The sequence below is a fragment of the Ipomoea triloba genome, chromosome 4 (assembly GCF_003576645.1).
Source record: "Ipomoea triloba cultivar NCNSP0323 chromosome 4, ASM357664v1".
Classification (NCBI taxonomy): Eukaryota; Viridiplantae; Streptophyta; class Magnoliopsida; order Solanales; family Convolvulaceae; genus Ipomoea; species Ipomoea triloba.
The window spans coordinates 1441830-1467696 of NC_044919.1; the positions used below are offsets into that span (position 1 = coordinate 1441830).

The following is a 25867-nucleotide window of genomic DNA, read 5'->3' on the forward strand; positions in this document are numbered from 1 at the left end:
CCCCCCCTCCCTCTTTCTGTGGGTATATATGATTTTATATTATTTGTTTTAGTATAAAAATGGCATTAATTATTAGGTGTTTAAAATATGTTTCCATCATTTTGGATTCTTTCTCAAGATAATATCCTACTGCACTATTGTATTTGTTGAGAAGTATATGACAGAACCTGGAGCCAAAAATTATATGTTATCCCTATCTTGACCTTTTCATGGAGTTCCACGTATTTAGACTGCTTGTTACCACTTTTTATTTATTTTTTACTTAGCATCCTCACTTTAAATACAAATCCCCTAAACTCACTGCTTCTATTAAAATGTAGACTGGGAGTGCAAAACTGTTGCTTAATGTGGTTCCCACTGTTTGGAAAGAGGCAACAGCTCTGGTGAAGTCTAATGATGCAGTAAGAAGCCCATTACTTCGCAAATATCTTGTGAAGCTAGCTCAACGGATAGGGCTTACTTGTTTGCCTCACCGTTCTCAATCATGGCGCTACGTGGTTAGTTGAATTATCCAGATGTTCATATTTGATATTCCTTTGTTGTTTTTTTCTGACAGCATTTCATTTTATTTTTTTTTTTAATTTTTTAATTATTATTATTATTATTTTCTGAAAAATCTTCAAACAAATCAGTGTATTTAGTTATCAATAATAAAGTATAAACTGCTGGAAGTGTACAACTCTGTGTATGATGTGTTGCTGATGTTCATCTCAACTCTTTATTCTCTGTCTGTTTTCATTTTCTTGCAATTCTTTTGTCTTTAAAGATTCTTCATGAACAGCTACATTCTTGATAAAGTTTCCATGAATTTCCTAGTTAAGTTTTCATTTTCTTCATCATCTAGGGTAGAAAGCAAACTCTGGGAGACCATATATCCCAAGACTTGGCCAGAATAGACAAAAACAATGATGCTGCAACCACAGATCCTTTGGAATTATATCAAGAGGAAGATATGGATGTTCCAGAGATAGTAGAAGAGATTATTGAAGTTTTGCTGACCGGATTGCGAGATACGGTATGTTTAAGGGGTGAGAGATTATTTTATTAACTGATTAAACCTTAGTTGTCTCTGATGTGCCTGGGGTAAATAAAAAATGATTCAGTGTAAGTTTGAAGTTCATTTACACCATATTGTCTTAGACATCTTGCTGTTATATGCAGGACACTGTTGTGCGCTGGTCTGCTGCAAAAGGTATTGGCCGTGTTACTTCACGCTTAACTTATGCACTTTCTGATGAAGTGCTGTCATCTGTACTGGAGCTTTTTTCACCCAGTGAGGTAGTGTTTTTTGCCAACTTTTCAATTTATTAATTGGGAGTTGGGATATACATAATTTCTAAAGATCATTTCTATTGATCCTGAGAATACCATTACTTGTGGTTGTAATTTTTGTGCATTTGTTTATGTTATTGTTGGTTATTGGTTATAAGTTAAACTTCTATATTCTTGTACTACAGGGAGATGGTTCATGGCATGGAGGTTGCTTGGCACTGGCTGAATTAGCACGTAGAGGGTTGCTCTTACCCATTAGCTTTTCAAAAGTTGTGCCTGTTGTAGTGAAGGTTGACTTCTCTGGCCATGCTTTTGTGTTTTCGGATTATAATTCTCCATTTTTGTTGGTTTCCATGATTTCTTCATCTGATAGTGATTTTGAGCTTTAAACTTTTGCTTCAAAGAGTGATTAAAAAATGTTCTTTTAGCTAGAGTATGAGTTTGGTGTTTGTCTTTTCCTCTCCTCTCACCATTGGTTTTGCCAAATATTTTTCTTTGAGATCCACTGCTCACCCTTCTGTTGCCTTGGGTGGATAAATTTGGTATTTGTTTGGGTTGTGAAGCTGTCTTTTTGGATTCTGGTTTTCTATACAACTTCCTAAGTCATCTGTTGATGCATATGCCACCACTTTTATCAGCTTGAGTAGTTGAGTGTCATCTAGTATCTGTGCCATGCTATGGTAAGTATAGTGGTATTCTTTGCATTATTCTAAGTGGAAAACTTCCATATTGGGAAGTGGGAACTTGGTGTATCATAGATATATTTCAAAAGCTTAGCATTGACCGTATGTGATATGAATCTGAAGGGCAGTACTCTGGTATATGATTCTCTGACAGGCCTTACATTATGATGTTCGACGGGGTCCACATAGTATTGGATCTCATGTACGTGACGCCGCTGCCTATGTTTGCTGGGCATTTGGTCGTGCATATTATCATACAGATATGAAAAGTGTACTTGAACAGCTTGCTCCACACCTTCTGACTGTGGCTTGTTATGACCGTGAGGTGCTAATCACTATATATTGATTTTTTTTTCTCCACTATTTTTATTTAGATGCTGAAGACATTAGGTTAATTTCCAGGTTAATTGTAGAAGAGCAGCAGCTGCTGCTTTTCAAGAGAATGTTGGAAGACAAGGAAATTATCCCCATGGCATTGATATAGTGAATACAGCTGATTATTTTGCACTTTCTTCACGTGTAAACTCTTATCTTCATGTTTCAGTCTCCATTGCTCAATATGATGGATACCTGCACCCTTTTGTAGATGAGCTGCTTCATAACAAGATCTGTCACTGGGTATGCTTATCTTCCTTCCATGTTACCTTTAATTTACCATGATTATTGATTGTGGCATTAGATTAAGTCTTGCTTCACTCTTTAGGTTTTGGTTGATGGTGTTTGTCTCTAGAGATATAATAGGATGCATCATGTAATAAGTTAAACTTCTGCCGACTATGATTCTTGCACATTTTTTAGTTTTTTCTATGTTATCCTTTTCCTTATTCATTTTGGGATGGGGTCAAGAGAGAGGAGAGTACTTTGCTCTAGATTTTCCAATGTCTATGCCTAATAGCTGGTGCTTAGATCTCTTTGATAGTGAAAAAAAAAAAATCTGAATTAGGAGGGAAGCTTAGGATGATGAAGGCATGGTGAATAAAAAGTGGCTAATAAGAGAACATATTGCTCCTTGTGGACTAAATCTCCATTACTACCATCTAAGAGCATATTGATTAGGTCATAATAAAGTTCAAAATATTGTAAGCTAGAGAATGGAAACCACAAGCAGGCTCTTGCTTATGAAAAAGAGGGCATGACAGAAGCTTGAAATGGAACCAGGACAAGAGGAAACCTATATTGTTGACCTATTTTAGAAGAATCTGTTCTTTTTGCAAACTAGTTATAAGTTTATTCTGTGAAGCCATGTGCATTTAATTATAATGTTCATAACTTTTCATGAAGGATCTTTGAATATGTACAGCTGTATGGTTGTTTCTTCTTGTATTTATATGCTTGGTGGATAATTTGTAATTGTTTACTTTGTTATTGGCATATGTAGGACAAAAGTTTGAGAGAGCTTGCTGGGAATGCCCTTTCTTCTCTTGTCAAGTATGATACTGAATATTTTGTGGAAGTTATTCTGAAGAAATTAATGCCCTGCACTCTTTCAACTGATTTATGCATGCGTCATGGTGCAACATTAGCTCTTGGAGAAGTCATTTTGGCTCTGCACAAGTGTGACTATGTTCTTTCGTCAGGTTGTGTTCTCCGCTATTTCACACTCCAAACTTGACACAGTTTACAATTTTACTTTAGTAGTTTAATGTTGCTTTAATTAACTAAATGAATTATTTTATTGGCTTCTATTACTTGAGTGTTGGTAAATCTCGATATGTGGCTCATGTTCATCTATGTTTCTTTCTTACAGATCTCCAGAAACAAGTTGCTGGTGTGGTTCCTGCAATTGAGAAAGCAAGACTTTATCGTGGGAAGGGTGGAGAGATAATGCGTTCTGCTGTTTCACGTTTTATAGAGTGCACTTCTATGGTGCATGTACATTTGACTGATAGAACAAAACGAAGTCTGCTTGATACACTCAATGAGAATTTGAAGCACCCTAATTCTCAAATACAGGTTGCTTTTATTACATTGCACATATATTATACTATTCTTCTGATTTGAATTTTTTTATTTGATTCCCGAATTGCTTGTATTCTGTAGGGTGCTGCTGTTGCTGCCCTGAAAAGCTTCATTCCTGCTTACCTTGTGGCTACAGAAAATAAACCATTAATTGACATTCCGAAGAAGTACCTTGAACAGTTGACTGATCCTAATGTGGCTGCTAGACGAGGATCTGCACTTGCAGTTGGTATATTGCCTTCTGGCTTTTTGGCTAAAGGATGGAAGAATGTGCTTTCAAAGCTATGCAGGGCTTGTGAGATTGAGGTTTGCATGTTTTTCTGTTGTCTTCATTTTCATTCTATAGTTTTGGCCTAAAGTTCACTCCTCTTTCCAGTTCTTGTTCCGCAGTCACTGTGAGGAGTTAATATTGATTGATGTCTCAAATCAATGTCAACATTCTGATATGCAGGAGAATCCTGAAGATAGAGATGCAGAAGCACGGGTGAATGCTGTCAAGGGACTTGTATCAGTGTGTGAAACTTTAACTCACACAAAACAAATCTCTGATTTTTTCTCTGAAGAAGATTGCATTTCTCTGTTTCTTGTTATCAAGAATGAAGTGATACAGAGTTTACTTAGAGCTCTAGATGATTACTCTGTAGATAATAGAGGCGATGTGGGTTCTTGGGTTCGTGAAGCTGCCATTGAGGGTCTTGAGAAATGTACATATATTCTATGCAAGAGAGATTCCGAGCATTTTCCAAGTAAATCAGACGTATTGAGTCTTGATTCTGTATCAAAGATGGATGAGAAAGATGTTCTTGAGATCAAGGAGAAATTATTATTTGATGAAAATCTTGCAACCTGCATAGTTGGAGGTATTGTTAAGCAAGCAATGGAAAAGATGGATAAATTACGAGAGCTATCTGCAAATACTCTCCAGAGAATTTTGTACAACAAAGAAATTTTTGTACCATTCATACCTTATAGGGAGAGAATAGAATATGTAGTTCCCAATAACACAGATCTGAAGTGGGGGGTAAGTGAATGAAACTTTGTGCGTATTGTTTGTCCAAATGTTCTTCAGGATTTTGACAACTAATCTTGGTTATTTTTGAACTTGCAGGTGCCAACTTTCTCATTTCCTCGATTTATTCAGTTACTTGGGGTCAGTTGCTACAGTAAATATGTTGCTTCTGGGTTGGTTATTTCTATTGGTGGTTTGCAAGATTCTTTGAGGAAAGCATCACTTGGTGCTTTGATGGATTATCTTCAATCAGCAGAAAACCAGACTGATTCTATAGAGCAGAGTTTGTCCAAAGACATTGTTTGGGTTCTTCAAATGTACAAGAGATGTGATAGAGTCACTACACCTACCTTAAAGGTATGCTTAATGATTTTTTTTTGGTTTTCCCTCAGAGTAGTGATGCTATAACTGCAGTCACCATACCCTTGTTCTTGAGTTTCTAAGTGTTTAGTGTATTCATCTATTTCAGACTATCGAGATTCTTTTCAGCAAAAAGGTATTCCTAAACATGGAGGTAAGTCCAAATGCTCTATTTTGTGTGGTTTTATACACTTTTGTCCTGGTAATGTGTATATACAAACAACTGATCTATTTGTTGTTTACAATCTTTTAGGCACATACTTCTGTCTTCTGTGCTGCTGTTTTGGATTCTCTTCGTCTGGAATTGAAAGGATCAAAGGACTTCTCTAAATTGAATGCTGGAATTGCAATACTTGGATATATTGCTTCACTTTTGGAGCCTATCAGCACCCAGGCTTTTAGCCAGCTAATAGTTTTCCTCAATCACCGCTATCCAAAGGTATGTTACACGTTATGCAAAATTTGCTTCAAGTAGCTAAACAGAAGATTTGACAAAAAGTAATGCAAGAGAACTGGGCCTTCAAATTATTTTAAACAACTTTTGCAGATAAGGAAAGCTAGTGCTGAACAAGTATATCTCGTCCTCCTACAAAATGCAAGTCTTGTTGCAGAAGACAATATAGATAAAGCACTCGAAATCATTTCTGAAACCTGCTGGGAAGGTGATATTACAGAAGCTAAAGAAAAAAGGATACAGCTTTGTGCCATAGTGGGTATAGAAACTGGGCAGATTTCCTCAGCAAATGAGGGTGCATCCCGCAAGGTTGCTGAAAAAGGGCCCAAGACAGATGAAAATGAATCATACTCTTCTCTAGTTGAATCAGCTGGGTTTTAGTCTCCCTACATAGTTTCAGATTTTCAAAGCCTGCCAGGTATCATCAACCCCACCGATTTTGTTTTATATACTGTGAAGTGGGAAGGTAGAAATGGTTTCAGAGTTGAAATTTTGTTTAATATATACGATGTTCAAGGGTGATAAATATATGGTTAAAACTTAAAATTTGCTTTAACAGGGTGAGAAGGGTCCATGTTAACAATTGCAATTTGCAAATAGAACGGTTTTGTTATCAAATTGATGACTCTTTGGGCTATTTTTCATGCCGTCCCCACTAAACTTGGAAATCTAAATTAAAATATATACATATGTTTGTGATAAACCGTTTTATTTTCGTTTTAGAATTTATTTGATATCAAGTTTCTATTTTTGTTGTTATGCTCTAATTAATGCGAAATATTGAGCTCATTAACCAAGTCAGACAGCTAATAGTGATTAAATAAGTGAATTGGCTAATAAACTAATTATGTCACCAAACAATGTTAATAATTAAAAGACTAAAATTAAGATTAATGGTTTTTCTAATAAGCTGCCAAAAATAATAAGAGTACTACAATAAATAAATATGTATGTGTGTATGTATATGTATATTGTATAAATTATGCATCTAAATTGTTCCCAAATATGCAGATTGAGTTTATCATTCCCAAATATTAAAACTTTCTAAATTTGGCTAATAAACTAATTATGTCACCAAACAATGTTAATAATTTGGCTAATAAACTAATTATGTCACCAAACAATGTTAATAATTAAAAGACTAAAATTAAGATTAATGGTTTTTCTAATAAGCTGCCAAAAATAATAAGAGTACTACAATAAATAAATATGTATGTGTGTATGTATATGTATATTGTATAAATTATGCATCTAAATTGGTGTATGTATATGTATATTGTATAAATTATGCATCTAAATTGTTCCCAAATATGCAGATTGAGTTTATCATTCCCAAATATTAAAACTTTCTAAATTGTTCGAAGATGTTTTATCATCGTTCAGTAAAAATTTGAAATGACCACTGGAACACAATCTCTGACACAAATTACACCACCTCCACTTGTATACAAAAATTGTTAAATATTTGCGGATTGCTCAATTCTTCCGCAAAGTATCTGAGACTTAAATTTACTACTTGAAAATTAAAAGTCCCGAACCAAAATTTCAAGGCTTTGCAAAACCGACATGATGCCATTCAACAAGTACATACTGTAAGGTACTCATCTGGACTCCAGTTTGTTCCAAAGTGCAGCAGACTGATCATGAATTTAGCCAAGGGAACACACTGGGAGATGTTGGCAGGCGAGCAGTAAGAACTTCAACTCCCGTCTCAGTCACCTGCATGAGCAAAGCAATTATAAAAACGTGAATTTGCTCCTACATTGAATTAAACTTTAAAAGGAATGGTTGTAAGATTACTACTTGAAATCATGGTTGCAGGACTAGCGCCTAAGCAGTCTAGGCGGTACCTAGGCGGCGACCTATAAAAACAAAAAAATAATGCATGTGTGTGGGTGTATGTCATATACTATATTATATTATATTATATTATATTATATTATATTATATATATCTTATTTATATAAATAAATAAATTTAAACATATATAAAAATAATAAAAAAAAAATTAACAAGGTCGACTCGCCCGAGTTAACTCAGCCGAATTCAGCCAAGTCGGCTGCCAACTCAGCCTAATCGGCCGAGTTAGGCACTAGGCGGACGCCTAGGGAGCAATTTGCCTCGGTCTAGGGGCAACCTAGGTGGGGGATTTTAGCAACAGTGGTTGAAACACTAGAAGCATAATACTGGCTTGAAGGCAAATGGTTGGATTGATTATTACTAGGGGTATAGGAGCTATCCTTGATTAAAAACTAGAATAAAACTTAATAACTCTTACCAGCAGTGTGTGTTCAAACTGAGCACTACGTTTTCCATCTGCTGTTACAGCTGTCCATCCATCAGGCCACATCCGGTCACGCCAAACACCTGGTGCACATGTTACATGAGAAGCACGGTGCTATGTACCAAACGATATCACACACCACTAGAATAATTTAAGCAACTAACCTGCATTGATCATAGGTTCAATGGTAAAGGTCTGGCCAGCCTTCATTATACCAACTGCTTTATTTCCTGATTGTGTTAAGGTTAAACAAAGGAAAAATGGTGGAACAAAAGATATAACACGTGATCTCAGGTAATAGGTATGAAAACTAATATCCCAAGGATACTTGCATAATGGGGAATATTTGGTGCACAATGAAAAAGCTCTCCGATGCCATGGCCACAATATGATTTCACCTGTTCACGAGAAAATAGGGAATATCATCTCTTTTAAAAATATTATACAACAGAAATACTAGTATTAAAGGAACACCTATCCGGCTATCCCATCCCTTTTCCTTTTTGGAACTTCAAACTTACCACAGAGAACCCTGACATTGATGCATGCCGATTAATGACCTCACCAATTTCCCGAAAACGTGTCCCAGGTTTTACTGCCAATTACCAAACATAATAGTAAATAACAAAAATAAGAACTCCTGAAGTATTTGAGGATGTGTTAGGATTTAGCAAAATCATGATTTCTACAGTCCATGTAGAATACAGTTTATAGAAAACAAGACCAACCAATTGATATAGCTTTATCCAAGCATTCGTATGTGCATTGAACCAGACGCCGAGAAGCTTCATCGACATTACCAACAAAGAATGTCTCATTGAGATCGCCTGCACAGTCGGGAAAACACCAGGTAATACTCAGAAAATTATTTAGGATAATGTCATGCATTATACTAGTATAAGGTGCTTCTTACCATGGACCCCTTTATAATACACAGTGACATCAACATTTACAATATCACCATCCTCTAGCTTCCTGAAACAATTATGAAGAACAATTACCAACACCAGGCTCAACTGAACATACAACATAAAGTATCGAGATGATACTATTGAAGCAAGGAAATAAACTGGACTAGGGTAAATCATAAAAAATTCTCATACTATAGAGTTAGTGTACCATTACCCAATCTTGGGACATTCAAGAACAGAGGCAAAATGAAAAACAATAAAACAAGGAACAGGAAAGAAGCCAAGAAAACAGTAAACATAGACATTGATTAGTTTTCCTAGCTTGAATGTGGGAGATACCTGGCATCAGGAATCCCATGACAGATCACTTCATTCACTGACCTGTGACAAATGTCAACCATCAATTATTCAAAGAAAACACTACACACTGCAAATAAAGCAAATATACGATATAAAATACCTACGTGCAGCATGATTTGGGGAAAAAATGATAATTTAGGGGGGATGGATATGCGCCTGCAAAAAGAAATAAAATTATTTAATGGAAAATACATACATGAAAAACCCCAAAGCTCCAGTTATAGTCCCGGGAACAACTGAGTAACTGGCTCACTCTCATAGGGCTTAATGATTATGAAGAACAGTAGATCAGAACCAAAATGACAGATTGGAAAATATGAAGAAATTTTTTTTGTTTTCAGTCATCACCAAAACCACGATCCACACAAAATATTCAAATCAGTATTATGCTTTAGTTTTAGAAAAAAAAAATCCACACTACTATGACAGAATATTCATGAAATTAATCAAATTATGAAACACTCATCCACACATGGAAGTCAGCATACCAGCAGCAATAGTAGCTTCATGGACCACAGCATCAATTTCATCAGTGGTCACACCAGGTTGAATCATGCGAGCAGCTGCATCTAAAACTTCCCTTGCTATCTGAGCATCACAATTTGAATAAAAACTAGTGATGATTAAGAACTATGTTCAAGAGTGATATAACCATTACAGCATAGTCAGATTAATGTCCCTTGATTGCTCTTAAAAGTTGAAATGAAATGTGCCCCTAATCATGTCAAGTACAAATAGTACAATTATGCTAGTCAGATCATGAGCACACACTACATACAGATGCTATTCTGCAAATTTGTTTAATTCTTGCAGTTTTTAAACAAAGAATCCAGTCAAAATAGGAATATCTTAAATTCCATTAAGGGAAGGGGAACATTTTTACATATGAGAAAATTATGAAAATGACTACAAATTTTATGGCAAGACAATTAGTGTGTAGTGCAAGGTGAAGAGATAAAAAATAAAAGCACAAACTTACACGACAAGTTTCTCTCATTCGTTCTATTTGTTCTGGAGTTTTGATCTTCACAATATGCAAATTGAAGACAAAAGAAACAAAAGGTGAAAAAAAAAAAATTCAGTAATTTTATAGCTTCTTAGTTCTTATAACTATCTAAGACAATAAGTAGCTACCATTGAGACCAAAAGATAAAAGCAGTACCTCAACAACATGTTGCAGATCACTGTTGGGCTCAATTTTTGGGATTCCCTACAAAAGAAAAAAAATAAAAGAAATGCACAAGTTGAGGGATAAAAGCATTTTTAGAATTGAACAGTGAAATCCATTGGTGTGAATTGTCTAGACAATTTACAAAGTTTCCATTTACGTCCCCTACATGAAATGTAGAATATGTAGTTTTAAAAAAGTAAGCATCTTCATTTCTACTAATGGGTGAATCCATAGTAGTAGTTACCAAGAGGCTTACTATATAGAGTATAAAATGCAGTAAAAAGTTCAGTTAAAATAACTTACATCAATAGCCCAATCAGGTTGCTCAATGTGACCAGGAATTAGACGCTTTTTTGAGATTGGATACGGCTTTAGAGTCCTGTGAAGACAAAAGCACCAAAGGGATATTATTACAGACTCTCAGATTGAGTAGATGGCTTTACTTGGAGAGGCGAGGGGCAAGGGAAAATACCCCTGACCATCACATGGTATATATAAGACTTCTTTTTCTTTTAGAGTGGCAGGGGGCTGTGGACAAGAGGGATGAAGAGTGATAGAAAAAGTAAAGTGATATCTATGGGTCTATTTTGAAAATGTCCAAAATCTTCATTGGATTTCTCTCTTTTTACATTGATAGGTGTCAAATGTTCTTTGATTTAAATAAAGTCAATGCTAATATGGTCTTCCTTGTATTTCCGCATAGCCATCTTTGGCATTATCATCTCAGTTACAATCATACTATGCACATTTTCAGTCTTCACCAACCAAAACTCAAACCAGTTTGAAAGAAAAACAAATCAATTATTACAATGAAAAAAATACAAATTTAGTAGAATACCCAGTCCAGTCAAAATGAGGAAGTTTTGGTGTTCGAGCCTGTCCTTTCTTCAAGCAATATAACCAGCCATCAGTAGAAGAACCATTCTTTTCTCCTGGAGTGTCAGTTGCAAGAGAAGACAGTTTTGCCTTTAAGTGAACTGCTTTATGGGAGTTCCAGGAAGACTTGAAACAATCCTGTGTGCTGTAGATAGAAGTGATCTTCATCAAAAATAAAATACTAAGCTAAGGATGTAGGTAGAACAAAGGTTCAGCAGGCATAATTGCATAAACATCAAAGAACTACTCTTCCTGTAACAACACATTTTATTCCATTGGCCAATTTAAGTATCTACAAGTGTAACATCAACCACTGGTCTTTATAGCATCATACAACATGTTAACAACAAAAGAAATGTATCGACTGTCACCCTATGATACCAATTGAGAGTACTCCTCATCATACATGCATTTCCAAAAACAAACTCATCCACCATAACTATGGAAAAAAAAAATTGTGGTGAAAATAAATTCAGAAAGTGCAGGTCATAGTTACAAACCAGAAAGCAGCCCCTTCGCGAGGAAGCTTTAACTCAATGCATTTGGGGCACCTGCAAAACCATAAAAATATAATAAATAAATGGACTAGATGCTGGAGCCTGGAGGAATCATAGACAGAGTCCATTTATCAAGCTAAAAATTACAGAAATAAGTTAGCTGACAATCCAAATGATTTATATTTCCATTTCATGGAAAAAATAGCAGCATAACAATGACTAATATTGCTTATCAAATTGAAAGTATGCACAAGGAAGAATTTATTACATACAGGAAATATATTTCATATATATATATATATATATATATATATGCACACACACATGGAATGATGCAAACACACCACAAAAATCACACAAATTGTGGAAAATGCGTCGACAATTAACAAATGTGCTATCAGGCTTATATAAAACACAAAAAATCACATAAATTACAGAAAATGCATACACAACTAAGAAATATGCTAGCAGGACAGCTCCTTGAGCAAACACAAACACACACGATATAAGTATACGCATGCATATGAATTTCTGTGTATGCGTGACTAAATACATACTGAAGATGAGCAGGTTTTCCACATTGAGCGCAAGATAGAGCAGTTTCAGCACCCTCTGATCCTCCAGCCATCACTCTCGGCACTGTAATCAAACAGGATCAATCATCTTATCTCTTATCAATCGATCATCTCAACGCATGCATACAAACATAACATATACATATCACAAGCCGAAATGAATAGCAGAGAAGCTTACCTTGATTCTAAGGTATTGCAGAGGTTGAGTGAAGAAGTGAGAGGGGATTTTGAATTAGGGTTTTCAGCAGGGGATAAAAATAATAGAAATGAAAGTATAGTGGCGGGGGGGTGGGGTGACGCGTATAATATTTTAATTTAAAGTCAATGTTCGTAATTTCGTATTAAATTAACTCTTAAGGCCTTTTTTTGGGCCCGTAATAGTATTGAATGCTGGCCCAACTTTGGACTCTTCAAATCAAATGGGCTTTTAATAAGCCTATTAAAACACAAATGGCAGGCCCGTAATCTCTCCCCATTTTTCCCAATTGTTATACCATGGACCCGGCAAATTATTCTGTGGACCCAGATATAAAATTCACAATTTACATACTGAATGTTCACAATTTATATATTGAATATTCACAACTAAGGGTGTGTTTGGTAACTCGAAAAATGATTTCCAGAAAACATTTTCCAGCCTTTTGGTGTTTGAGAATATCCGAAAAATGTGGTCAACGGAAAATGATTTTCGTTGACCACGGAAAATAAGCTCTTTTTTTCCGGAAAATGACTTCCTTGGCCGTCCCTCTCCAGTCCACCGGCTATGGTTTATGGCGAGGCCAGAAACCAGAGCAGCCCATTTGTTTTAAAAATTTATTTATAATAAATATTATTAATTTATATATTTTTATATTTTAAATAAAATAATAAAATATAATTATACATTTTTCACTCATTTTCTGGAAAATGAACCAAACACACAAAAAGACAGTTTTCCAAGGTATATCCAAACACTGAAAATGAAATCATTTTCCAGAAGTCATTTTCCACCTTTCCAAACACACCCTAAATGTTAATTTACATACTGAATGTTCACACTTTGAATTGTAAACATTCAGCATATAAATTGTGAACATTCAGTATGTAAATGTGATGGGTCCACCTTGCAATGTGGATCCGGGTCCATGGCATAACTATTGACCATGGACCATGGTTCATATTGCATTGTGAACCATGATACAAAAATTATGTACATTTAGTTAACACATTTTGTATCTAAAATTAACAGTTTCTGTATATGCAAACAACTAAGTTGATAACTGCTGATACATAATATGATAGCTATAAGTACAAAAAATGTTAATTGCATATACCGAATTTATCACCTACAAATACAAAATATGAAAGTTATTTTTAGACTAGGGTCTACAATGCAAAGAACTAACTCAAAAGAAGAGAAATTATTCCTCTCTATTTATCAAAAATTTAAAAATGGAAAAAGAAAAGAAAGATAATGTTGGGGATACTTCATATCAACTTACCCCATCACATATTATTCAACTTTAATTAATTATTTCCTTAATTATATAAGACTCATCAACATATTATTCAACTGTCATTAAATGTTGTCTATATTATACAAGGAAAATGATAACATGAAGTATGGACTTATCAATTTTCTAAAGGAAAAGAAAAATCAAATAATGTTTTTTTTTTTTGGAATAAAAAATCAAATAATGCTTTATTCACATTAAATGAGAGCCGTCGCAATCACTTATATATAGAGTCTAGATTAACGAAAACTAACGAAATCATATCGTTATCCATTTAATTAGCTGGATTTTTTTATTTTTTATTTTTTTGCAAAAAGCTGGATTTTGTTAATGATCTGACTTTGACGTAGGTGAGAACGTAGTTTCATCATCATCATCATATTATTATTATTATTATTAATTATTTTTATTTATTTTATGAGTTAAAGTTATATGCATAATTACATAGCACTCACGGTTTTATAAATTTGCATTTAAAAATGTTTAAAGCGTTATATTATCCGTTAGTGTCATAATCTAAACAAAAAAGTAAAGTTTAGCGAAATAATATTGCACCCGGATTTCTTCATTTGATATTATTAATTAATTTTATTACTATTTTATTTTTAATTGCACAATGATATAGAATTATTCGACATGACTGACGTAATATTTTATGTTGTGTAAATTATTAGGTTGATTAAGCATAAGTGTATGGTCAGGTAATTATACTGATAAATTTTAGGTATAAGAATTCTTGAATTCTATCGTCACTCAATTAACGATTCATACATCATCCATAGTGTTGAGATGATCGAGTGGCAGAAAATATGATCACTTCTTGATATGCCTTTTCTTGGTTTGACTGCATGCAGATCGATGAGAACAAGAAGATCACGACAACAAAGGCGAAGACCATATATGATTCCATGAATGACAAATACAATCAACGTTGATTAATATATATAATAGAACTTAATATGCTCATTGCTCAAAGCATATTAGGAACAAATGACTTTTCTTGTTGCCCTGTCGGGTTCAACGACTAGAAGGTGGTTTGCTTTATACCTTTCTCCTTTCTAATTAAGGCATTCATTTCACATGTTTTGGTTTAAGGCCACTTTTCTTTAAATTCAATTCATAATTTACATCCATAAAGAAAATTATATATATCTAGGTTATTTGTGAAAGGAAAACAATAACTTCATTAAATCAAATGTTCAATACAATAAGAAAGAGAAAAAATCCAAATAGAATGACCAGTTTAAGAACGAACAACTCTAACAACCGCATGAGTCAACTTATTCATTGATCTAGGAATAAATATATAAATATATATCTTCTTTAAAAATATTCATATTTTAACTTTGAATAAATATGTAATACAACTTGTCTAAGCAAAAAAAAAAAAAAAAAAAGCTAGGCTCTAAGAGTAATTTTATTGGGGTCTTTTTAAACCCCTGCCACGTGTTTTATTTTTATTGGAGGAAGAAGAGAATAAAGTAATAAATACTGTGGTTTACATTTTTCCTTTTTGAATGAATCAAAGTGTGCCATGTAACTATGTAAGCAGAGAGTAGAAGATGGTGTAGAAAGTGGAAGTATGTGTAGTATTACTATTTAGAAAATTTTGGCAGATTTTTCCAATGTAGAGAAGGAGGGAAATTAAACAACTTTAGTGTAAAGGATCGGAGTTTAATTAATTTTGACACAATTTTTGAGGAATTCTATTTTTAAAAGAAAAAAAAGCATACCGTGTTCGCGGAAGGTGTGCGCCTACTTGGCACGTCAGGTCTACACTAAAAAAAAAAATGGACCGTTAACTTTGTTCAAAAACTTTCTCCAGTAAGCGGATGTAGTTAAGTTAAAATCTTATCATAGATCGAATTGTATGAAATCATGAGTATTATTTGACTTGAAATTACTGGAATATTGAGAACGTTGAGTATTAAAATATGTTTACTTTTACGTGTGATGTTATAAACTTCCCTATAGGCTATAGTTGCTTTTTAGTGGTCAAGGGAGGCAAGTTAGTTACCCATACATCCCATCAAACGACTAGTATTAGATTTTTGCATTTTCCTTGGTTTCGTTAGTAATAATATGGCAATGATGTCTCAATCAATGGGAATTGTATTAGCACACAGATAATGTTGATCAATCACATAAAGCAGCAGACTTCAATTATTACGGATTATGCATTATGGATAAGTCTTACAAAATAAATAAATAAATGTCAAACAAATTCCTAACCGTTTTAATCAATGCAATTTTTTTTATATCATATATTATAGAATATTTATTTATCTATATATCTATCTATCTATTCATTTTTTTAAAAGATGGCATGGGAGTATATGATGAACTTCTTCTTGATTTAATTGCTTTTGTCAAATATTTTGTCTCTAATAATTAGGGTTTAAGTATTTAGACTAGAAACTATGTTATTGTCCACACTTTGAACGGCTCACACTTTGAACTCTTATTGACTCCTTTTAGACTTGCAGCGTACATTGGATCAGGTGTTAGAGATACACTATAAGTATGAGTGTAGAGGGATGAATGTATTGGTATTTTGTAATGGGGTCTTAACAAAAGCACTAATGATTTTTAACAACTTAATTAAATTGCTTGATCATGTCAAAAACAGGAATATGTCATTTTGGTACTTCAAAAAATAATTCATGCTAAAGAAAGAAAAAGAAGAATTCGTAAACAAATTAAACAATGTTAATTAATGTCCAACCTGTCTATATTATTTATATAATTTATGATTATAAGTCAAAAGAATTGTATGTTATAAATAATTATAAAATATGTGTAAATTTAGTCTCTTTTTTTTTTTTGAGCTTCACAAATAGTATATATTATAGCCACACTACATTATCTATTGATTATTGGTCCCAAAAAAAAAAAAGAAAGTGATTTACACTTTAAAATTAATGATTAATTAATCAACACGTTAAGAATATGGAATACGATTAGTACTTGTAATACAATTTTTTAAACATTAATTTGTCATTATTGGGACTAATATTTTGAGCGAGCAATTTCTTCTTCTTCTTTTTTTTTTTCTTTTGTATAAGGTTTGTTACTAGAATTTTTTTTTTAAAAAAATGTTAAAAAAAAAACTTTGTACTCGTGATAGTTATTATATTACATATGGAAAAATTTCCCAAATTATAATGTCAGCATACTAGGGATTAAGTCTTAGTGCAGAACTAGGCCGGAAATCCAATCATGTTGCTGTTAACACATGGTTTAATTTAAGTATTAACTGTCATGAGTTTAACTATCAATATCTATTGCTTTTTAATCTACGAAGTCTTTCAATTAATTGTCTCAAGTAATTCAAACATAAATATAATGAATGATTAAGCCAAATATCTAACATTAATTGCCAATTAAGATTGTGCACATATATGTTGGGCAAGATAGTTGAAAACGTATCAAATGCTACCAAATTTAACTAGTTGAAGTCTGATTTGTCACGTAAATATAAAAATATATGGCATTGAGGATTGAGAATGACTCTTTAGTGGCGATTGAATGGAGGAGCTGAGTGAGAAAGAGCTTTAATGTACTTTGCACACTCTAAGTAGTCATAGCCGACAAATCATCACAATAAGCTAAGGTAAATTAGCCTAAGTTGTTCAAAGTCACCCAACATACAAAGAGTCAAACTTGAAATCTTATAATTATAATATATATATATGTGTGTGTGTGTGTGTGTGTGTGTGTGTGAGAGAGAGAGAGAGAGAGAGAGAGAGAGAGAGAGAGAGATATAGAGAGAGAGAGAGATTTTTGCACTAGTATTTGCACCCCAGTAGTTATTAATATCTTAAAATTATAATTGTATAGAGTAGATGATCTCTTTTTGCACATAACGAATGAAACTACAAATGTTATTGAGTGAATTCAATTTTAAAAGCTCATATATATAGTTTAACTTGTCAATCAACCCAAAATAAATTCATAAGCGCTTTGCTTTGCTAGCAGTCACATAATACACGGTTCGAAATAGTGTACAAGCATATGGAAGCTTATTGGCCAATTGAGATACATCTCAAGATTTAATTTATCTCCTCCAACAATCTCAAAGTTAGGAGTACTAGCTCGCCAATTGAGGCATGTCAAGCGATTCGCCTCCTCTATATATATCCAAGGTAAAAACACTGAAAATTGAAAAGCACTTAACTTCTATCTATCTCCAAGGTAAAAGCACTAAAAACTGAAAAACACTAACTTTATATTTCAAACTTATCATCGTATATGTAGAATTGATTTGAATTTGTCTTGTGTTGAGTGCGTAGATCGAATTCCTTAGGTTGAGAGGAGAGAGTGTGAGGTGGAATGGGGAGAAGAAAGTTTGAGTTGTAAGAAATGAACTAGTTCGGAGAAAATCCTACGTAATTATGTCAACTAAGATGTTACTTTCATTAGCGTTTACAATCTCCGTTAGAAATAAATAAGCAATTAAATTGTACACAAGTACAACTCTAAAGCATGTTGAAAGTCATGGATTACATTGCCATTTGCCAAGTGTCAACACAATCTTCACATACATCGGCTTCATATATGCTCGTATCTAGCTAGGCCAGTTTTCAGACATTAAGGTAACAATATATTAGGTTCGGTTTTTCAATTCCGTGAGTAGATTAATAGGGCAATTACGTGCTTTGATTGTTTGCCATTTTCCACGTCAAATTTTATTTAAAAAAAAATATATAATCTAGTTATGATTAAGAATTTCCCACCTCAACAACTACACATCACTTTTTTCTTCTTTTGTTACAAGTGGGCATAGTTTTCCAATGTTTCTTTCTGCTTCTTTGCAAAAAGAGTAAATTGATATATTATATTGACAAAAGATTTAGCGAGTAAGGCTCTCGAAATTCCAAAAGAGTGAGTTGAAAAGTGAAAAATTATTATCGTACATACTTAAATAATCAAAAGTTTGATTCTTACTAATATTTTCTGTTTGCTCAATTTGTTAGTTATTATATAGGAATAGGAATTCCACTTAATTCAATTTTGTAATGCAAAATTTCTTCTAGTCAACATGCTATAATAGTACATTTGACATTTTATGCACATTGGAAAAATTATATTAAACAATTTTATTTAAAAAAAATAAAGGATAATTAAAAGATAATACGAAGCTTCATTAGACCATCCCAATATCCCATAATTCCTTCTATTTAAAGAACCTAAATGTAGCCTGCGGAAATCACACAACCTAAGCTATATCATATACTACCAACTGAAAATGACGAATCTCCAGTTTCTATTTGCTAGTTCATTCCTAGCCATTTTCATTTTCACGGCGGTTTCCGGCTACTCTCCGGCCGAGATAAAATCTTGGTGTAGCCAAACTCCGTACCCACAACCATGCGAGTACTACTTGTCTCGAAGTTACAATAATGGCGGGCAGATTAAGGATAAATCGGATTTCTTAAAAGTCGCCAAGAATTTGGCGTTGCAATATGCCAAGAGCGCTAAAGATAACACGTACTCGCTTGGCACAAAATGCCGTAGCGGTCGTGAAAAGGCGGCGTGGGAGGATTGTTTGGAGCTGTACGAGAATATGGTTCAGAAAATCGACACCACCATCGATCCCAACGTTAAGTGTTCGTCGGCGGACGCACAGACGTGGCTCAGCACGGCTCTGACCAACCTCGAGACGTGTCGGGCCGGGTTCGTTGACCTCGGCGTCACCGGTAACATTTTACCGGCGGTGACGTCAAATAACGTGTCGTATTTGATCAGCAACAGTTTAGCCCTTAACAAAGGGTTCACTGCAACCAACAACGAGGCAACAGGATACACTGAAGGTTTTCCTAATTGGGTTAGACCCGGTGACCGAAAACTCTTGCAGTCGTCCGCGGCTTCTAAGGCTAATATTGTGGTGGCCCAGGATGGGTCCGGGAACTATAAGACGGTGACGGAAGCTGTGAATGCTGCGGCAAAGAGAAGTGGGAGTGGGAGATATGTGATATATGTGAAGTCAGGAGTGTACAAGGAAAACGTGAATATTGGTTCCGGCGTGAAGAATATCATGTTGGTTGGTGACGGAATTGGGAAGACAATTATCACCGGCAGCCAAAGCGTCGGAGGCGGCACCACCACCTTCAAATCAGCCACTGTCGGTAAGCCATAATCTAAATAAATACAGAGTAATTTTTAAACCAACCTAAAAAAGTTTAAAAGATTTTAAGAAAGTCTACGTAGAGTCAGAGACTATACAAAATTCAACTAAAATTATCACACTAATGCAATTCTAATACGTTTCAGCTGTGGTTGGAGATGGATTTATCGCTCAAGGCATAACATTCCGAAACACCGCCGGAGCAGCAAACCACCAGGCAGTGGCGCTCCGGTCCGGTTCCGATCTCTCAGTGTTCTACCAATGCAGCTTCGAGGGCTATCAAGACACTCTCTACGTCTACTCCGACAGACAATTCTACAGAGAATGCGACATCTACGGCACTGTAGACTTCATCTTCGGTAACGCAGCCGTCGTCTTCCAAAACTGCAACATTTATGCCCGAAACCCACCAAACAAAACCAACACCATCACCGCCCAAGGCCGGACCGACCCGAACCAGAACACCGGAATATCAATCCACAACTGCAAAGTCACAGCCGCCTCGGACCTCAAAGGCTCTCTAGGCTCCGTCAAAACCTACTTGGGGCGGCCGTGGAAGGAATATTCTAGAACAGTCTTCATGAAATCGTCCCTCGATAGCTTGATCGATCCGGCGGGTTGGTTGCCGTGGGATGGGAGTTTCGCGCTAAATACATTGTACTACGGCGAGTACTCGAACACCGGAGCCGGGGCTTCCACGGCCAACCGGGTGAAATGGGGCGGTTATCATGTGATCACTAGTGCAACGGAGGCGTCAAAGTTCACCGTCGGAAATTTCATCGCCGGCGGCTCTTGGTTACCCGCCACAAATGTGCCTTTCACTTCTGGCCTCTAATTTGTTCATTCATCGCTATAGTAGTGGAATTGGGATTATTATCAATTAAATTTATAGAATAATGCTTTTAAAATAATAATAATAATAATAGTATATAATTAAAAGGAAGCATATATATATCAGATTGTATTGTAGTCAATTAAATTGACATTGATTGTATTATTATATTGTCCATTGTCATTCTAATCTTTGTATCCTACTATTAAATAACAAAGTATTCTTAATTTCTACATGATATTCTGCTGATTCGAAAATAGTAAAACACAAACATTTTCAAAATTTATTTGTTTCTGATCGAACTATCTTTCTTTCAATTATGTGGAAAATTCAAAATTACCACTGAATGTATATATTAGATAAACACTATTTATGTGTAATAGCTCATAAGCCATAGAAAAATTAAATCATACGAGTAAGATCATGTGTGACATGTTTAATTAAGAGGATTTGACAATAATTAAACTTGTGACTTTTAAAATACAAAACTCATGCTCCACCCACTAAGTCATCCCTTTCAAGACAAATTAAGCTATCATTTTTCTTTTTATGAGTTCTATCGATATCTTATGAAATAAAACTAATTTAATCGAATTTCAATTTTATCTATCTTGAACACTTCAAATACTATTAGATCACTTTTATAGTCTTTTCGTTACCTGATATTCCTATTACATTACTTGTATTGATCAATAACCTTTTTTACTATTTTTCTTCTGAACTTTTTGGTAATTAGAATAATTGTGACATGCCATTTATAGGAGGGGTGCAACCTATCTTGCATAGACGTAAGAGAATTATGGTACGTAATAAGACAAATCAAACCTAAAAATAGGAAGGTTAGGACACAAAATACGGCTACGGCACACCTAATAAACTCGGATAATTCAACTTAATCAATCTCTTTATATGAAAAATTCTTCTATTTACCCTTCATAAATTTCCCGCTATGATGTGGCTTATATTTATTAGGGTGATATGAATTGGCTGACCCCATACATTTTTAATTAAATACTAAATAATCTGATCAATCAGATTGTTCTCAAACTGTTGATCTCAAACTGTTGAATCCCAACCCCGGAAAGATGTAAATCATGCTAACTCAACTGATGCTACTGGTGAGACTCGATTCCGAGTTATTGTTCTCAAACTTCACCACTGTGATCAATTAAGTTGTCCATGAGGGTAATAATCCAATTAGATGATGCTACATCATGAGAGAAAATTGAGAGGGGAGTTTTTAGAATGGATGGCTAGCATTACTCTTTCTTTATACGAAGTGCAAAATTTAAATCTCTTAATATAGTTTTAGTTGATTAATTTACACCGGATTAACAATGTTATCTACAATTAGTAAATATAAAGCGGTTAGATAGTCTTGAAAAGAGTGGCGAATGGGTGGATCATGATTATTGTATTAAAAAGTTACGTGCAGAGTTTGATTTTTGACTTCATTCTTTCCGCTTAGTCCATCGCATAGATTCTTTATAGTGTAATTTTCAAACACGAGATTACCAAATGCACGAAATCTGAAACATGCTTTAATTTGAAGCATGAATTCACGTTGGCAGATTTTGTGAGAATAAAATTTTGGTCATGTTAACCATGGTACTCGACAATGACCTTTGATTTTTAGTGGTGACCCTTTCCCCATCCCCTTCCCTATTACGAACGTGCGAACTAGCTTTACGATCAAGTTGCACAATTCGGTATTACATATTACATGATAATAAAATAAAATTACAAGTTGCACAATCATTCATTACAATGCAAGTTCCACATCCTAAAATACAAAAATAGTTACAGAAATGCAGGTTTCCAGATTGTACAATCACTTATTAGCAAATTCACAATCAACCATTACAAGTTGCACAACAGCTATTTCGCACGGGAGGAGCGGGAGGAGTGGTTGTCATTTGATCTTGAATTATATATATATATATAAAAGTTACAAGTCAATATTATATTAATAGCACACTTTACAGCTTTGGTAGCGCGCGCAATAAAAGTCCACAGTTCCACACGGTTTCAACGCAGCCATTCTCATTCAATTTTGTATTACATAAAGTTCTTATATTCAATATGCAACATTAGTACGTTCTTATTCCGAGATTCTTAGCCCATTGTAAAACCCATAATTAGTTGAAAAGTATAACAACAAACAATTAAAAAGAACTAAGGAATATTGCGTCCTCCCCATCGCGAAGCCTGCATGCAACCGCCGAAATGGCTCTATATAAAGACACTAAACGGAGCCTACAAAAACCACACAACCAAAGCTCTCTCCATTCTCAAATACACACTAAAAGCCTATGAAAATGGCAACTCTCCGATTTCTTTATACTAGTTTGTTAATGGCAGCTTTTGTTTTCGCGGCGGTTTCCGGCTATTCTCCGGCCGAGATACAATCTTGGTGTGGCCAGACGCCGTATCCGCAGCAGTGTGAATATTATTTGTCTCAGAGTTATAGAAATGGCGGACCCATTAAGGATAAATCGGATTTTCTCAATGTGGCCGTGGGATTGGCGCTAGAGCATGCCATGCATGCAAAAGCTAACACGTACTCGTTAGGACCAAAATGCCGTAACGGACGTGAAAAGGCTGCATGGGAGGATTGTTTGGAGCTGTACGAGAATACGGTTATGAAAATCAACGCCGCCGTGGATCCCAACGTTAAGTGTTCAGCAGCGGACGCGCAAACGTGGCTCAGCACGGCGCTGACCAACCTCGAGACGTGTCGGGGCGGGTTCGCCGAGGTTGGGGTCACCGACAATGTTCTGACAGCCTTGATGTCGAACAACGTGTCGGATTTGATCAGGAACACTTTAGCCCTTAACAAGGGGTTCACTACTACTACCAATGAGGCAGCGAGCTACTCGGGTGGGTTCCCCGCTTGGGTTAAGCCCGGTGACCGAAAACTCTTGCAGTCGTCGGCCGCTTCTAAGGCGGATGTTGTGGTGGCGCAGGATGGGTCCGGGAACTATAAGACGGTGACAGAAGCTGTGAATGCGGCGGCGAAGAGAAGTGGGAGTGGGAGATATGTGATATATGTGAAGGCAGGAGTGTACAAGGAAAATGTGAATATTGGTAACAAAGTGAAAAATGTCATGTTGGTGGGTGATGGAATTGGGAAGACAATTATCACCGGCAGCCAAAGCGTTGGAGGCGGCACCACCACCTTCAAATCAGCCACAGTTGGTAAGCCAATAAGCCATAATCTAAATAAATGATTTTTAGCTGATTTCTAGGTGGAATACTCTGAAAAAAGAACACAGAATTTAGAAGAAAAAAAAAAAACTAATGCAATTTTAATACGTTTCAGCTGTGGTTGGAGATGGATTTATTGGTCAAGGCATAACATTCAGAAACACCGCCGGAGCGGCAAACCACCAGGCCGTGGCACTACGCTCTGGTTCCGATCTCTCAGTGTTCTACCAATGCAGCTTCGAGGGCTATCAAGACACTCTCTACGTCTACTCCGACAGGCAATTCTACAGAGAATGCGACATCTACGGCACCGTCGACTTCATCTTCGGTAACGCCGCCGTCGTCTTCCAAAACTGCAACATTTACGCGCGAAACCCACCAAACAAGATCAACACCATCACCGCCCAAGGCCGGTCCGACCCCAACCAGAACACCGGAATATCAATCCACAACAGCAAAGTCACGGCGGCCTCCGACTTAAAGGGCTCTAGTGGCTCCGTCAAAACGTACCTAGGACGGCCGTGGAAGCAATATTCTCGGACCGTTTTTATGAAGACATTTCTCGACGGGGTAATCGAACCAGCCGGTTGGTATCCATGGGATGGGACTTTTGCTCTAAGTACATTGTATTACGGCGAGTACTTGAACACCGGAGCGGGGGCGTCCACGGCTAACAGGGTGAAATGGGGCGGTTATCATGTGATCACTAGTGCAACGGAGGCCTCAAAGTTCACCGTCGGAAACTTCATCGCCGGCGGCTCTTGGTTACCCGCCACAAACGTGCCGTTCACTTCTGGCCTTTGATTTGTTATTTCTTATAGTTGGGGTTGATTTTATCGATTAAATTTAAAGGTAGAAACATGCTTTGAACAAACAAAGCATATATTTGTGATTTTCAATTTTTTATTTTTGTTGTATTGTGTTTAATTGTTATTCTTTATTTGTACCCTACATTTATTGAATAAAAATTTTTAAATTTCCAGATAGTATACTGATTGATCTGTTTTATTAATCTTCTTTGATAACTATGATTAATTATGATGAACTGAATTTTTTTAATCTAAAAACATTATTATAATTGTCGAATAGTGTCGTCATTTCAAGACGTTGGACCAGTATGAAGATGGCGTCATCACAAGACACAAATAGTCTATATAATATATGATAATACGTCCTTATGATTTCAGTAAAATACAAACGTGAGCCAGTGGGTGAAGCATGATTCTTGTAACAATTAAGCTCCATACTAGGCTCCTTTCTTGAGAGTCGAACTTGCATTTAACTTTGTGGTTATTAAATCAACAGTCTGACCAAGTTGGTACATTGTACGTAGTTGCCCCCAATAATAAGTATTTTAAATAAAAATATATTTGTATAGTTCATACAAATTCATAAAGGAAGTATTAAATAAGGTGGTGTTTGGTTGGTGGCTTTTATACTTTTATTATACTACTACTATTGAATTCAAACCTTTGGTAATTAATTAAAAAAACTCATTACCTTTTTTCTTCTTTACTTTTGAAAAATGAAAATAAAAAATAGAAAGGTCATTATGTATGCATTAAGCCAAATATTTTATTCTCATTACTATTCCAATCGTTTGAATCAAATATACCCTAAGATGGCTTATAAAAGGATTTTTGGGAAGAACAAGTTGCAAATATAAAACATAGCAATTTTAAGGCAAATTGTGGGTAATGTTCTAGTTTAACGAAATCGTTATCCATTTGGCTAGCTATTATATATGATTACATATATATCCATTTAAATTGGCATTGCATGCAGCCATGCAAAAAG

General features: G+C 35.3%; 4 protein-coding genes across 4 annotated transcripts in view; 3 read left to right on the top strand and 1 right to left on the bottom strand.

Moving 5' to 3' along the window:
• LOC116017473 (tubulin-folding cofactor D) overlaps positions 1-6440 on the top strand; it is a 10565-nt gene extending 4125 nt beyond the window's left edge. Inside the window, exons 4-17 of the mRNA XM_031258068.1 lie at positions 321-497; positions 845-1015; positions 1162-1278; positions 1458-1562; positions 2110-2280; positions 2358-2573; positions 3334-3532; positions 3703-3908; positions 3996-4220; positions 4366-4935; positions 5023-5280; positions 5393-5437; positions 5537-5722; positions 5831-6440. Of these exons, the coding sequence (XP_031113928.1) occupies positions 321-497; positions 845-1015; positions 1162-1278; positions 1458-1562; positions 2110-2280; positions 2358-2573; positions 3334-3532; positions 3703-3908; positions 3996-4220; positions 4366-4935; positions 5023-5280; positions 5393-5437; positions 5537-5722; positions 5831-6118 (2934 nt within the window). The 3' untranslated portion in view covers positions 6119-6440. The remainder of the gene's footprint in view (positions 1-320; positions 498-844; positions 1016-1161; positions 1279-1457; positions 1563-2109; positions 2281-2357; positions 2574-3333; positions 3533-3702; positions 3909-3995; positions 4221-4365; positions 4936-5022; positions 5281-5392; positions 5438-5536; positions 5723-5830) is intronic.
• A 595-nt stretch (positions 6441-7035) lies between these two features.
• LOC116017478 (methionine aminopeptidase 1A) lies at positions 7036-12699 on the bottom strand. The gene is made up of 17 exons (XM_031258074.1): positions 12590-12699; positions 12394-12475; positions 11840-11890; positions 11302-11484; positions 10767-10842; positions 10455-10502; positions 10272-10316; positions 9781-9880; positions 9397-9448; positions 9272-9313; positions 8935-8996; positions 8750-8848; positions 8543-8616; positions 8350-8419; positions 8186-8251; positions 8016-8104; positions 7036-7456 (listed from the first exon to the last, which is right to left on the bottom strand). The coding sequence occupies exons 2-17, from the start codon at positions 12462-12464 to the stop codon at positions 7379-7381; spliced, it is 1206 nt and encodes a 401-aa protein (XP_031113934.1). The 5' UTR covers positions 12465-12475; positions 12590-12699; the 3' UTR covers positions 7036-7378.
• A 6429-nt stretch (positions 12700-19128) lies between these two features.
• Positions 19129-21052, top strand: LOC116017475 (pectinesterase 2-like). The gene is made up of 2 exons (XM_031258071.1): positions 19129-20032; positions 20178-21052. Exons 1-2 carry the CDS (start codon positions 19153-19155, stop codon positions 20864-20866), a joined length of 1569 nt encoding a protein of 522 aa, XP_031113931.1. The 5' UTR covers positions 19129-19152; the 3' UTR covers positions 20867-21052.
• Positions 21053-23181: 2129 nt separating this feature from the next.
• On the top strand, positions 23182-25046 carry LOC116017476 (pectinesterase 2-like). Its single transcript, XM_031258072.1, has 2 exons — positions 23182-24061; positions 24186-25046. Exons 1-2 carry the CDS (start codon positions 23182-23184, stop codon positions 24872-24874), a joined length of 1569 nt encoding a protein of 522 aa, XP_031113932.1. The 3' UTR covers positions 24875-25046.
• The last annotated feature ends 821 nt before the right edge of the window (positions 25047-25867 follow it).